At 43.1% G+C, this 16,487-nt stretch overlaps 1 protein-coding gene across 2 annotated transcripts in view; it reads right to left on the reverse strand.

Annotated features, from left to right (window-relative positions):
• The window catches only part of ANKRD33B (ankyrin repeat domain 33B), a 154,605-nt gene that overhangs the window by 25,859 nt on the left and 112,259 nt on the right, over positions 1-16,487 (reverse strand). For both annotated transcript variants that reach the window (XM_077491856.1, XM_077491857.1), the window contains exon 4: positions 10,538-10,678. In XM_077491856.1, the coding sequence (XP_077347982.1) occupies positions 10,538-10,678 (141 nt within the window). The remainder of the gene's footprint in view (positions 1-10,537; positions 10,679-16,487) is intronic.

The following is a 16,487-nucleotide window of genomic DNA, read 5'->3' on the forward strand; positions in this document are numbered from 1 at the left end:
AGCTCCCATCAAATGCAGCCTCACCAACACCCATCAAATTCAGCCTCACCGGCGCCCATCAAATGCAGCCTCACCAGAGCCCCACAAATGCAGCCTCACCAGTGCCCATCAAATGTAGCCTCACCAGCACCCATCAAATGCAGGCTACCAGTCCCCATCAATGAATGTTTGCTTTCTGCGGGAGTCGGGACACAGACACAGTCCTCCACCACTGCTGCGCCTCTGACACTATGTGTGAATGGAGCGGCAGCTACCTGCTGATGCCGAGACTTAGTTGCTTGCTGCAGAGAGAAGAGAGTAGGAAAACCAGTGGCCGGGCGCCCTAGGCAGCAGGGAGCCCTAGTTTGCCTAGTGGTAGCACCGGCCCTGGGTGCAGACACGTGTGCAGGGCTCTTTTTTTTATGAGGACATGAATGTATGAGCATTGTGTGCATCCCTGTGTCAGTGTCCTATTCACTTCTACACACATACATACATACAGTTGTTGTGTCCATGCAGCTTCATGTCCCAGTAGATATAACTGGGTGCTGACATGGGGATGTGCACAACACCTATGTATCCCATGCTGATAACATTCAGCCCTGCATGAGAGACACATGTTTGCACCTCTTGTGAATGGACCCTTACTAAAAAGAACAATTGTCTCCACAGCAATTAAAATGAAGCCAGAAAGTTACCTGTCAGCTGAGAGATACAGAACACTCAGTATGGCCATGCTGCAGAGAGGAGGAGGGGCACTACATAGAGGAGGAATGGGCTCCGGGATTGTTCAGAGCAGGGACAGATAAAAATGGGAGCCTAGGTGGAGGCGGAGGTTGTGATCTCCCACCACATCGGGACACTGTGAAAGATAAGGCAGAAGAGATACTGTAGAGATGACTGGAGAGGGGGCAAGGAGAGGAGTAGCAAAGTTGTGTATCTACAATCAATCATAAAAGCACTGACAACTGAAGCCTTCCCAACCTGATGCACCCGTCTGCTCCACTCTCCTGTTGCTCAGAGAATAGTACAGTGCCCTGTGCAAGCAGGGGGTGGGTATAGTGACACGATGCAGTGATAAAGCCACTCTCCATCTTCTGTAACATTACACAGCATATTCTGTACTGGGCAAACTGCGCCCTCCTCCTACACCAAATCATCCCGCCCAGGGCAGCTGCCCCTCCCGCCCACCCCTAGTACCGGCCCTGATTACACTGAATCAAGTTTGTAATTCATTCTAGTTTCAAAGACATCTAGACAACAATGTCCTAAACTTCTTTTAATACAAATTAGCATGAACAAATCTAGTTAACCCTGTATCAGATAGAAACATCGTATTTAGTTGGCAAATGAACAATGTTTCCTATGAAGGATTACTGTGCCCACAAACATGAAAGTAGCCATTTAAACCCGTACAACAGTAAAGAAAAGTACATGGAGCAGCATGCAAGTTAATAATCATAATATGAACACACGACAAGTTCTTTTTACTTTTTTGAAGCACTTTCTTTATCCTTCTGTACTGATCTTGCTCCCTTAAATTTAGGTCTGACCAGCATTTCCTTAATTTCCCCTTGGATCGTTGTATCCCAAATTTCCACCGCAGACTCTTCACCACTTTCATCAGGATTTTTGCCTTTCACAGATTGGGGTTTGGGTACGGCCCATTATTTCCATCATAGTCGGCCCTCTTCAATATGTGGACCATCTCCACCATCTCCTCAAAGGACATATTGGAAGCCATAAACCTCCTCCTGGATCGGGACGTTTTGGCCTCTGGGCTTTCCTCCTCGTTACTACTAGTAGTAGTGACCACCTGCTGTGTCTCCAACATGTTCCTCTCCCACTGTGACGAAGAGACCGGGCGGGGAATCTTCGAGAAAGAACGTCAGGGACAGGTGATGCGGGCGGAGTTTAACGCATGCGCAGTGTATATAAAAGTTAAGACGTGTATGTCATACGTACGTTCGGTGTGCTGAGGAAGGAGGATAAACGTTCTAACGAAGATATCATGTTAACTTTGGTACATCAGTGACCTATACTGATTCTAGATTGAAGCCTATATTGGGATAAGATTAGGAGAGTTTAGCCTGATATTTAGTGTTTTTTGTCTTGTGTTTTGTCTTGCAGCAAATATGAAACAATTCAAAGACCCTGAATTCATAGGCCACTTCATAGACAAATACAGGGATATGTGAAATTTCCTTGGGGTGTCTACTTTCCAAAATGGGGTCATGGGGGGGGGGGGGGGGAGTTACCGCCCTGCCATTTTAGCACCACAAGAAATGAGATAGGCAGTCATAAACCAAAAGCTGCGTAAATTCCAGAAACTATACCCTAGATTGTAGATGCTCCATAACTTTTGCGCAAACCAATAAATATACACTTATTGACATTTTTTTTTACCCTAGATATGTGGATGAATACATTTTGGCCTAAATGTATGACTAAAATTTAGTTTATTGTTTATAACAAAAAGTAGAACATATATTTTCAGTGTTTTTCCATTTATATTGCAAAAAATAAAAATCACACAGGCAATCAAATACCATCAAAAGAAAGCTCTGTTTGTAGGAGAAAAAGGATGCAAATTTTGTTTGGGTACAACATTACATGACCGCGCAATTATCAGTTAAAGCAGCGCAGTACCAAATTGTAAAAAAGTGCTCTTGTCATTAAGCAGCCAAATTCTCAGAGGCAGAAGTGCATAAAGTTTGGGCGTTAAAGTGGTACTACAAAAAAGCCTCACTATCTGTCCCCAAACACTTACCTGGCTCCATGTTCCCTATTCAGTTCTGTCTCTCGCTCCAGCACCGCTCCCCTCGCTTCCTGGTTTCACAGGAGAAACTGAGGGCAGCAGAGCCATAGGCTTCTGCTCCTGTCAGTCAAATGTCTGTGGTAAGGGAACTGGGGCATGGCTTATCGGTGCCCTGTGTGTTTATAGATGTACGCAGCCCAGCTCAGAACCCAACAGGAATGTGCATGCATGGGAACCCTCTTAGCACCTGGTTTGCTACAGGAGGCACTCTAAAGATGGAGTAGTGTACAGTACCAATGGGGACTGCAAAACAAGGAGGAAGGCTACCGTTCTGTGAAATATCTTTGCACATAGCAGATGGGTATAATCTCTTTTTTATTTAAAAAAACTATTTAGTTTTTAGTATCACTTTAATAAAAAAAAAAGTAGTTTTGGTACATAAACTATATCAATTTCCAGACTAATTTTTTTTAAACTCAAAATGTACATGTGCCTTAAAAGTCAATGGGAAATTCCACTTTCTACAAACCTTACATGTTTAACTCACCCCACCTTATTTGATCCTATCTGTATTGCAGAGAAATATAAACAGTATCTTGACATGACCAGGATTATCTCAGTTTTATGCAGTCAATTTGTATCTAATGATCAGAGCAGCAAGGATGTGGAATTCCCTTCCATGGGCGGTGGTATCAGCGGGAGGCATCGATAGTGTCAAAAAACTATTATATAGGCACTTGAACAACCGCAACATACAGGGATATACAAGGTAATACTGACATATAATCACACACATATGTTGGACTTGATGGACTTGTGTCTTTATTCAACCTCACCTACTATGTAACTACCAAACGGCATTAAAAAAAAAAAAAACATTTTTGCATTGGAACACATCCCCCAAAATAATTCCCAGCCCCCATGCCATTTGTTTGCCACTCATTTGCCTATTAGACTTGAAAATGTCCAGAACTGATTTTCAAGATTCGGCTTATTGACAATAAGGTTTGAATTATCATTCAGAATCAGAACATCAGCATTTTGCTAAAAGAGGTTATTGTAACAAGGTATCTCTCTGTCACATACCTTGATGGGGAACCTGGGATGATGAATACAGCATCTCTTACAGCTCCAATCCAAATACCCTTTGATAGGAGGACAGGTAGTTTAGGAGGACAGGTAGTTTAGGGACAAAAGATTGGACCGAGTGCTGGAGGATGGTGGTATCTCTGGAACGCTGGAGCACTGTTGCCAAACAGCTAGAGGTGACAGGAGATGAGGGTCACCAATCAAAGGAGGTCAGGAACAGGCCAGGGTCGACAACCGCCAGACAAGATGGCTTTAGTAAGGCAGGCAGAGAAAGAGTTAAAGGCAGGCCAGTTCAGCAACTTTTTGGCAGCAATGTATCAAAACATGGCAGACAAGAATCATAGTTGGAGAACAAGTCAGCAAAGGAGCACATGAGCAGACTAAGGAGAACCACAGATGAGTCAGGCAGCAATCTGATTCAGTAACAGCTATCAGGATATCTCACAGCACTGAGATCTTGCAGGTCTCAGCCTTAAAAGCATGCTTGGCACCACAAGGTGCACACAGATGTGCACAATTCTATGAGCAAAAAAGTTGCACATGCTTGTCAGTGGCGGCTGGTGCTCAAGATTTTTTTTTGGGGGGGGGGGGCGCAAGCAAACTGAAAAATTCTGAAAAAAAACCCATCAACTACAGCCTCACTGTGCCCATCATATGCAGTCACTGTGCCCCATAAAATGCAGCCACTGTGCCATCAATTGCAGCCTCTGTGTCCATCATATGCAGCCTGTGTCCATTATATGCAGCCTGTGCCTATTATATGCAGCCTGTGCCCATCATATTCAGCCTCAGTGTCCATCATATGCAGCCTGTGCCCATCATACAGCCTCTGTGCACATTATATGCAGCCTCTGTGTCCATCATATGTAGCCTTTGTGCCCAGCTTATGCAGTCTGTGCCCGTGATATGCAGCAAAAAGTTGCACATGCTTGTGAATGGCAGCTGGTGCTCAACATTTTTGGGGGGGCGCAAGCAAACTTAAAAATTCTGAAAAAAATATCAACTGCAGAGTCACTGTGCCCCATAACATGCAGCCACTGTGCCATCAATTGCAGCCTCTGTGCCCATCATACAGCCCCTGTGCCCATTATATGCAGCCTGTGCCCATCATATGCAGCTTCTGTGTCCATCATATGCAGCCTGTGCCCATCATACAGCCTCTGTGCACATTATATGCAGCCTCTGTGCCCATGATATGCAGCCTGTCCCCATCATATGCAGACTCTGTGCCCATCATATGCAGCTTCTGTGCTCATCAGCCTGTGCTCAACATATGCAGCCTGTGTCCATCTTATCCAGCCTCTGTGCCCATCATATGCAGCCTATGTGCCCATCATATACAGCCCATGTGCCCATCATATGTAGTCTCTGTGTCATCCTATGCAGCCTTTGTGCCCATCTTATGCAGCCTGTGCCCATCATATGCAGCCTGTGCCCATCATATAGCCTCTATGCCCATAATATGCAGCCTCTGTGCCCATCATGTGCAGCCTGTGCCCATCTTATGCAGCTTCTGTGCCCATCATATGCAGCCTGTGCCCATCATATGCAGCCTGTGCTCATCTTATGCATCATATGCCCATCATATGCAGCCTGTGCTCGTCTTATGCAGCCTTTGCCCATATTATGCAGCTTCTGTGCCCATATTATGCAGCATGTGCTCGTCATATGCAGCTTCTGCCCAACATATGCAGCCTCTGTGCCTATCATATGCAGCCTGTGCGCATCTTATGCAGCTTTTGCCCATCTTATGCAGCTTCTGTGCCCATATTATGCAGCATGTGCTTGTCATATGCAGCTTCTGCCAACATATGCAGCCACTGTGACAAGCCCCCCCACTCGCCCACCATCAGGCCACCACTTACCCCATCCGGGTGATGGCAGCGAGCTGGGGGATGAGCAGGTGACGGTTCGTGCATCCTGTGTGCCTCCTCCTTCATTCGGCCCCGGGCTGTTGTGTCCTCGACTCCTCGTCCTCTCCTCCTGTGTCAGCGGCGGCGAAGTCCGCTCCTCGTGCTTCCTTCCCTGTGAGTGTGTATCTTCTGCCAAAGCGCCAGGCATCCAGTAGGATGCCCGGTACTTTGTCCAATCGGGAAACAGGTCTCCCTGACCTGTCTCCTGATTGGCGGGGAGTCACTGTGGTGTAAAAATAGCGAAAATGAATTTGCTATGGTCACACAACAGACAACAGGGTGGGATCAGGGCACACTCTTTGCGCTCTGAGCCCACCCTTTTTTGAAGTCTATTAGAGCTTCAGGGTCTAATCAGGTGCTTCAAAAAAAAAACACCCCTACCCACTCTGCCATAGGAGTTCATGCTTCCAGTGTCCTGAAAGGGGTGGGCGCATGGATCGGGGGGTGGCGCCCATGTGCCCACAATGCATGGGCTGCCCCTGATGCTTATACTAGAATCCATCTATGAGAGCTGGCTTGATCTTTCTGAGGCTCTCTATGCACATTATGAAGATGATACCTTTATGTACCTTGTACCTTAGATGTAGATGGTACCTTTATGCTCACTAAAACAATATAATTAACAAAATAAATGACAAAAAAATAACTTTATCAAATATTTGGTAATACTCTTTTTGTTGCCAACTTTACTCATGAATCTTTCCTATTTCTTTTTCTCTGTCTCTCTTCTCTATTGTTTGTTTTTGTCGCACAGAAAAGAACTGTGTTATCATTGTATTTTTTGGACTTTAGGAGATAATTCTAAGAAAAAAAACTAACTTATCAAACCAATATAGTGTATACTGAATCCAGTTATCTAGCTTATTTCTTCTACAGTAATTAATGTAGTAAAGAACAATTTGGACAAACGTTGAACGATCATAGTTCAAATGCAATGTTATGCCGCGTACACACGAGCGGATTGTATGGCGTACTTAGTCCGTCATACAATCCGACGGACAATCCGTCGTAGTTTCCACTGAACGGACTTGACCAGACACGGATACACAAACAGTCCGTCGAAAGCTTGCGCGGTGGCGTGTACAGCAAATACGACGGGACTAGAAATAGGAAGTCCAAGACACAGCAAAGCACCCTTCTGCCGTGTAAATCCTTTCTGGGCATGCGCCATTCTTAGTCCGTCGAACTAGCATACTGACGACCGTATTGTCCGCTGAAACCAAAGTACGACGGACAGATTTTTGGAAAATACGAAATTCTTAGTACTCCGGACTGCACGCTGAAAAAGTCAGCTGAAGCCCACACACGAGCGGATTGTCCGCTGAAATGTGTTTCAACGGACTAAGTACGTCAAACAGTTCGACCGTGTGTACGCGGCATTAGGTTTTCAGAAGCATAGTATTTTGATCAATCTATTGCTGTTCCTGTTCAACAGAAGTTGATTTAACGATCAGCTTTTGTTGAACGGGATGTTGTAAATTTTTTCTCGATGAGCCCACTACTACCAATTAGGGCAGCCCTGATTAGTGTACTCCACCCCTCCATTCCTCCACCCAACTTGCTTGTGCACGTGAGTTTTTTTTTTTTTTTTGGTTAATTAGTGGCTGACTAATCAAAATTAAACAACCCAAGTATGCCCAGCTTATAATTGAGTGATTCACCAGACCACACATGTAAATTGCCACCATCCATTGGTAATACATAGAATGAACCACAAAACATTACATCAATCATGTCATCAACATTGAACATTTGACTGATAGTCAAAAAGTGGTAGTCCCCATCTGTTTGCTGTTCCCTTCATCATGGATTGTGCAGAGGAATACAACAGAGGGGGGTATCCAACGAGTTTCAAAATATACTGTTATAAATCTTCTTCAGGGAATAATACCACTTCTGAAAAAAGCAGCTTGAATTAGTAAAACTTTGGTACACGATTTGTATGGAAATATACATGTAAATAATCATCCACATGCACTTACAAAAAATGTGTGTTTAGCAGAAGCACTCCTCCAAGTAGCAAGGATGCCATACATCAGCCATTGAAGATCTCCCCCGAGAGGACACCAAAGTCTCAACTTCCATTAATTGCCTGATGTGAACTGCCCTAGATGGCACTGGAAAACTTTGCACTGTGGGGGGGGAGCCAGACAAAAAATTATAAATCCCCAGGAAAAAAATGTGTCTCAATTCCAGGGAATGCTGAGTCAGCCTTTTCACCGGTGGGGGACCCCTTTGATTTGTACCAATTAAGGTTGCTTCCTGGTCTCCGAAGGTTTGTTTTCATGCAGTGATGACGCAAGCGGAAATGACGTGGTCGCGTTGACTTGACACGTATTACGTCACTTTCTTGTTTACATCTTCAGCCTAAATGGCACAGGAGCGGAAGTGATGGTAACGCGACTGCGTGTGATGACGCGCATTGCGTCGCTTCCTCCCGCATATGCGCAATATATTAGGGACATTGGCATCCTTCAGCACCATTCCTCTTGTTTTCACCGACCTGGAGTCTTGTCGTCTCTCTCTCTCTGACTGCCAGCCCTCAAGAACCTTGCTATATAGCCATATTTGACATTTAGATACTGGACTTTCTGGATCAATGCACGTTTGGCTTAAGGGATTTTCTAAGTAAATAATTTTCATTAGTTATTGAGCCAGCCTTTTGGGGAACATCATCCCAGGCTGACCCAGCATTCCCTGGAATTGAGACTCATTTTCTTCCCGGGGATTTATCATCATGTTTTGTCTTGCTTTCCCCTCCCCCTTCCAGTGCCATTTAGGGCAGTTCACATTAGGCAATCAATGGATTTTGATAGTTTGGTGTCCTCTCGGGGGAGATCTTCAATGACTGATGTATGGCATTCTTGCTACTTGGAGGAGTGCTTCTGTTAAACACACATTTTTTGTGAGTGCCCGTGGATGACTATTTACATGTATATTTCCATACAATCATGTACCAATGTTTTACTAATTCCAGCTGTTTTTTTAGAAGTCTTCTTATTCCCTGAAGATGATTTATAACAGTATATTTTGAAACGCGTTGGTCTCCCCCTCTGCTGTATTCCTCAGCACAATCAATGATGAAGGAAACAGCAAACAGATGGGGACTACCATTTTAACAGTCAAATGTGCAATGTTGATGACATGATTGATGTAATGTTTTGTATTTTCAACACAAGACTTTTTATGTCATTTTTCTACAATAAATAATATTTTTCTATACATGAAGTTTTATTTTTTCAAATTGCCCACAAAATCCAATTTTTTTGACGTTCATTCTAAGTATGCGCAGCTTAATTTCTGAATCTAGGAGCACTAATAGGTCTAAACATTTATTTAATCTGGAAACATTATGAATACATACTGTAGGTTGGGATCTTTGTATCCAGATAGTCTCAATAAAAGCACTGGAACATTTCACTAATTATTGCTTAAAGGATTGTAATATTTTATCTTTATAGCTATATCTTAGCCCTTGTACACACGGTCGGACATTCTGACAACCAAATCCGTTGGATTTTGTCGGACGGATTTTGTCCGAAACTGTTGCATACACACGGTCGGACAAAGTTGTCGGAAAATCCGATTGTACATAACGTGATGACGTTATTTCGTTATGACGGGACTACGTTCAGGCTAGTAGCCAATAGCTTTGGTCTAGGAATTTGATCCGAGCATGCGTGGCACTTTGTCTGATCGGAATTCTCTACACACAATCAGACAAAGTCCGATCGGATCATGTTGTCGGAAAATTTTATAGCCCAGCTGGAAAACTTGGTCCGTCGGATATGGAGCCCACACACGGTCAGATTATCCGACAACGCGGTCCTGTCGGGCATTGTCCATCGGAATATCCGACAGTGTGTACAAGGGCTTAGACAGGTTTTACTGTTTGAGATTAATAACACAATTCCCATTTTTACTCTACCTTTATGTCAATGTATATATTATATACAACACTGTTAATACTGCCCTGCTGTACATGTTTTCTGAAATCCTATACATTTATGTCCTTTGTAACATACATGGAGTGATATTACAATAACCCATTTTAGCAAACTATATGACTGAACAAATTCAAATGTCAGGGTATCCTATCCTCTTATGTGATTGATATTTAATGTGATATAGATTTCAGATTTATATTAAGACCCTCAGAGGTCACATGATTGGATTAGCTTGGTGCCAACACACTCATAGCTTCAGCTGTATTATGCAACTCAGCCACTTCTAAGCCCCCGTACACACGGTCGGAGAATCAGTCGGAATGTGTCCTATCGGACCGTGTTGTTGGATAATCTGACTGTGTGTGGTATGCATCGGACTGATTCCGTCGGAATATCAGTCGGACCAAGTTTTCCAACATGTTGGAAATATTTTCTGACAAACTGGTTCGATAGGACATACTCCGATCATGTGTAGAGAATTTCGATCGGACAAAGTGCCACGCATGCTCAGATTAAATTCCTACATCAAAGCTATTGGCTATTAGCCTGAACGTAGTCCCATCGTAACGAAATTACGTCATCACGTTCTGAAAGATCTGATTTTTCAACAACTTTGTCTGACCGTGTGTATGCAACAGTTTTGGACAAGATCCGACGGACAAAATCCGACGGATTTGGTTGTCGAAATGTCCGACCGTGTGTACAAGGGCTTAGTCTTTCACATTATACTTTAGTGCTATTAGAGCCAGGTTGTGTTGCAGTGATACATTTGTACCCTCTTTAGACTCTCCTATGTGACAGTGTTGCTGTTTGGCTGGAGGATCAAAAGGAAGATTCTTTAAAATCCTTACCTGCTAACATTAATGCGCGGACACAGTCTGTTCTGCCTTGAATTGATGCTTTCATTAATGCTGTAAATCCATGGATATTTCTTTTTTCAATGTCCAAACCGGGATAATAATTTAACAAAAAGTTTGTGATTGTTATGTGCCCTGCAAAAAAAAAATGTAATCAACTTTCAAAAAATGTTTTTATAATAACAATGTTAAAGTGCATCTATGGTGAAAATGTAAAATCATGCATTCATTCCAACATTGTATTTCAACTTATTTCAAGCATACTCCTATTACTCTGTACTATACTGAAGTATATTTACTTATTTTGTGAACATCTCCACACATTTATTTTCTTGAATTATGTGACACATATTCACTATGCCCTGCAAATTGGTTCTGCTGTGTCACATAATTCACACAGTCTGTCTTCTGAACTACAGAGGTGTTTCAAAGGAATCACAGCTTGCAGACAAAGAGATGGCTTTAGTAAGGCAGGCAGAAAAAGAGTCAAAAGCAGGTCAGTTCAGCAACTTTTTGGCAGCAATGCATCAAAAGATGGCAGACAGAAATAATGGGATATGTAGTCTTTAGAAATGGAAAGTAAACACAAGAGGAGAAGCTGAAAATCATGCAGGAAATCTGGGAAGTTGTGAAACGAGATTAATAACAGATGGGCAGCACTCACAACAAGGAGATTTTTTAAGTAAACTTCCATGGGATTGCCAAAAAATGTGTTTGTATTGCTTTTACAAAATGCTGATGCGTTTAAATAAAACTGTATTGCCTTGTCCACGGAAAAAATTTGAGAGCAGGATCTCAAATTTTCCAACAAAAAAACACGATCTGACTTTTTACGATCGTTTGTAGAGAATTCCAATCGGACAAAGTGCCATGCATGGTCAGATCAAATTTACGAGACCAAAGCTATTGGCTACTAGCCTCAACGTAGTTCCGTCTTAACGAACGAACATCATCACGTTCCAAACGATCGGATTTTTGAGTCGGTTGATATATAATCAAGATATGCAATATTCGTGTGTTCATGAACATTAATGTTGCATATTTTACATTCTTTATATACAGGTTTCATATTCCTGTAGCCAGCGGTTCCAAATTCTATTATATTTTGTTGGGCTTCCTCTATTGATGTATAGGAATTTTTATATACGGTAGGGTCATGTTTACTTCCCTCTTCCAGGCTACTATATTTGGGGGTTCTGGTCTCATCCATTTCCTAGCAATGGTTTTTCTGGCTGAGAATTGGGGTTTCTTGGAGGAATATTTGAGTGAACTTGTTTAGGACATCAGGAAATATCCTGAGTAGGCATTGTTTCGGGTCAAGTGCCAGGGGGGATCCCATGACATCGTGTAGGAAGGTCACTGTTTGTTTCCAAAATTCCTGTAGTTTGGGGTAGGCCCATAAAAGGTGAAAAAATGTTCCTGTTTCAAGTCCACACATTGGACATGTGGTAGGCTGGTTCCTTTTGTACCTGGCAATCCTAATAGGGGTAAGGTATGCTCGGTGGAGTATGTCAATTTGGGAGAGTCTATCTGAAAGCATGGGGACACTGTCTTGCAGGTTTCTAATGCTTCCTCAAATTCCTCATCCTTCATTGGTCCCAAAAAGCCAGTTTTGCAGGAGTGAGAGCATATTGTAGAAACATGATATACGCTTTTTGGGATATGTGCTCTTGATTATAGCTACTATAGGGTTGTGAGTGGATTGTGGAACCTGCGTTTGGGTCGCATGCTGGACCTGAAGGACATGGAAAAACGTTTGATTTTGAAGGGTAAACTCCTCCTTAAGTACATCGAAGGTCTTAAGAGTCCCATCAGCGATTAGGTGATGCAGATAATATATGCCCCTTGAAGCCCATAGCGCTGAGTTCTATATACAATGAAATTCCTGTAAGCGATTGTTATGCCAAAGTGGCCTGTAGTCATTGTTGATGAGTGGTTTACACGAAACGCGTCGGGAAATTGATGATGCAGACGTATGGTTTTATCGCACCATTAAATTTGGAATAATTTTTTACAATCATGGTCCATTAATGTTCTGTTCTACATATATTATAATTTGTTATCATGCTGCTATGTTGTGTGTGTGTGTATATATATGAAATTATCGTGTGTATTTATTTTATTGTCTGTGACCACTATGAGGCATCGGGCTAACATTTAAAGTATGTACCTTTGATGTCCTGTGCGGGCGCACATATTTAGGTGACGCATGCATTTAGGGAACAGCATTTATTGCAATGTTCTTCCTCTATGTGGTTGTGCAAATGGCAATGTTTTGTGCATTTTGATGGTTTCAATAAATATTCAACTTAGAAACTCACACGCTGTCCATGACCTCATTTAAAGTCCCGATTTTCCTGTTTTTTTATATAATGAATTCAGGGATGGAGACACATATCCCCTGTGCCTCACTCAAAGTCCCAAATCTTTCTAATTTTTTTTTGTGATAGGGATGGAGGTCTGTGGACACGGTTGGCGGTGTTCCCCTGCCGGCCAGGTGTGGGTTCCTTTGACTCGCATGATCAATATCATGCCTGGGTCTTGTCATGTTGGGACACAGTTTTCTGTGCCCAGAATATGACTCAGCATTGCAGGACGCATATCGCCATTCGGGGGGGTATATGGGATCTTTTGGTTGCCGGGTCCGCCCCACTGTCCTATGTCCGGGAGCTGCGATGCGCTCTGTGTGTCCCCCCGCCGCCTCCTCGCCCCCCCCGCCTTAGCGGGTGTGTCTGGGGGGTGTGCACTTAGGCGGGTACCCACAGCGCATGGGCGCCACGTATCCGGCTCCACTTGTCATTTCTGGGCGTCGATAGCACGAGCTATCCACCTAGCCAGCGGGCCGGGTACATGGGTTTCTTCCTTGGGCGGTGTTTATCGCCTAAGTTCGAGCCCCTCCCCGTTTGGTCCTGCCTTGCCCACGTGACGCTGGTGGTGTTTGGCGTGCACGTGGGCTGGGCGGGTATTTAGGGTTTTTCCCCTCACACAGCTGGCATGCCATACAACTGGGGCGCTGTTTCCCTATAGAATTTGTCTCATCCTTTTGCTTTTGGAGACACATGTAAGTGATTGCAGGCACACTTCACTAATTACTACGCCAGCCAGTCCTCCCCCCTTGTTCATCACTGGGGTTGGTAATTGGGCTAATTTCTTAATTTTTTGTTTTTTTCTCTCCTTGACTTCTTTAATCTTTTTATTTAATATACCTTATGTTTAGATGTGACCTGCTCCTGTCCTCCTTGTGTCATTCTACTGGCTGCCTAATATATATATATATTTTTTCATATACCTAGCATCATAGTGGGATACACTGATTATGTATCTTTTTACCTTAGATCTTCCTTGGCAGCCAATTCCGACACAGTACCTTCTCCATCAGGCAATTTGGCCAATCTTGTTCCATGTGTGTGGGGGGCTCCTGTGGATGCCCCCTGCCATGGCACGCCTCCACTACCTCGCCTTATCCTTTTGCTTTTGGAGACACATGTAAGTAACTGCAGGCGCACTTCACTAATTACTACGCTAGCCAGTCCTCCCCCCTTGTTTATTACTGGGCTTGGTAACTGGGCCAATCTCTTAAAAAAAATATTTTTTTTGTTTTTTTTCTCCTTGATTTTTTTTAATTTTTCTATTCAATATACCTTATGCTTAGATGTGACCTGCTCTTGTCCTCCTTGCGTCATTATACTAGTTGCCTAACATGTGTATATATATATATGTATATGTATATATATATGTATGTATATGTATATATATATATCTTTCTATATACCTAGCAACAAACTGGGATACACTGATTATATATCTTTTTATTTTAGATCTTTCTTGGCAGCCCATTTCGACACAGTTTCTTCTCTACCAGGCAATTTGGCCAATCATGTTATATATGTGTGGGGGGGCTCCTGAGGATGCCCCTCGCCACGGCACGCCTCCACTACCTCAGATCCCGGCATGGACTACTATTGCGGCCCTGGCTCCATAGGTCTCATGTTTCCCTGTATTGGTTCTATGTAAGTACAGAGGGTGGGTTTACCTGACCCTTCCCTTGTTTATATTTGGATATATGTAGATTAATTCTATCTTATTATACTTTATAGATATTTCCCAGCATCTGCCCGTGATGAGTGGTTTACACTAAACGCGTCGGGCAATTGATGATGCAGACGTATGGTTTTATCGCACCATTAAATTTGGAATAATTTTTTACAATCATGGTCCATTAATGTTCTGTTCTACATATATTATCATTTGTTATCATGCTGCTATGTTGTGTGTGTGTGTGTGTATATATATGAAATTATCGTGTGTATTTATTTTATTGTCTGTGACCACTATGAGGCATCGGGCTGACATTTAAAGTATGTACCTTTGATGTCCTGTGCGGGCGCACATATTTAGGTGACGCATGCATTCAGGGAACAGCATTTATTACAATGTTCTTCCTCTATGTGGTTGTGCAAATGGCAATGTTTTGTGCATTTTGATGGTTTCAATAAATATTCAACTTAGAAACTCACACGCTGTCCATGACCTCATTTAAAGTCCAGATTTTCCTGTTTTTTATATAATAGCTCTGAGTTCTATATACGATGAAATTCCTGTAAGCGATTGTTATGCCAAAGTGGCGTGTAGTCATTGTGTGGTGGTAGTCCTAGTTTGGCAGATGCCAGGTCCCATATGCGTCTATAATGATAGAGTAAGGACTGTCTGTGTTCCCTGGACTCTGTGTTCCCCCTGCCCACTGATATGGCACTTATTGAGTCTCCAGTGTGTTGTGCCCAATGAGGACATAATAGGGCAAGGAAGCGCTCTTTGTCCGTCTTGTCAATGTGGAAAAGTTGGGACAGTTGTGATGCAATGTAGTAATGGTTAAAGTCTGGGAGGGTTGTTCCACCCATGTCAGTTGGGTTTTTGCGTGTCTGCCATGCAAGTTTATGTCTGTTATTCCCTCACACAAACAGTTTGAGGAGAGCTTCTAAGGATTTAAAATACTTTAGGGGTAAATAGACTGGAGTGTGCCAAAGAACATAAAGTACTTTAGGGAGTAATACCATCTTTATTAAGTTGATACAGCCCCATACCCCAAGGGGCAGACAGGTCCATGTGTTTATTTTAGTCTTGATTAGGGAAAATAGCGGTTCGATATTCAGGGCAATGTAATCTACTGGGGTTCTGGATATATGTATGCCAAGGTATTTAATTATATCGACCCTCTTGAGTGGCAAATTGGTCTGAGATTCTGAGGGTGAGAAACTGTCAATTGGTAATATCTGAGATTTTTCCCAATTAATTTTCAGGCTGGAGAAAGTCCCAAATTGTTCAATTGTTTGAAGAGCATTGTGCAAGGAAGGGCCAGAGTCGGCTAGATAGAGGAAAGTATTGTCATCGCAAAGGCTGATTTTTTCAGTCAGAGGTCTGAGTGTTAGCCCTCTGATCTCTGGGTTTGCACGAATGGACACGGCAAGGGGCTCCGCAGCTGGTGCATATAGGAGTGGGGAAAGTGGGCAACCCTGTCTCATGCCTCTACTGAGGTCAAACACTTGAGACAGCCACCCATTCGCCACCACCTTAGCTGTTGGGTGTTGATACAGTAGTTGAACTCATCTGATGTACTTGGGCCCAAAGCCATATCCCTCCACGCACCTCCAGATGCATCTCCAGATGCATCTCCACTCTTCTGAATCGAACGCTTTGGCTGTGTCTAATGTTACCACTACCCTTGTTCCAACGTTGTCATGTACAGCCTGCAGATTAACAAATAATTTCCTGAGATTAAAGGAGGTGTTATGGCCTGGCATGAACCCCACCTGGTCTGTGTGTATTAGGGAAAGTATTACTTGATTTAAACGTATGGATAGTATCTTGGCCAATAGTTTAACATCAACTTTTAACAAGGAAATAGCGCGGTATGACTCGGTATCCTGGGTCTTTGCCTGGTTTGGGT

The sequence above is a fragment of the Lithobates pipiens genome, unplaced genomic scaffold, assembly GCF_037356315.1.
Source record: "Lithobates pipiens isolate NorthernLeopardFrog02 unplaced genomic scaffold, aLitPip1_a1.2 Scaffold_19, whole genome shotgun sequence".
Classification (NCBI taxonomy): Eukaryota; Metazoa; Chordata; class Amphibia; order Anura; family Ranidae; genus Lithobates; species Lithobates pipiens.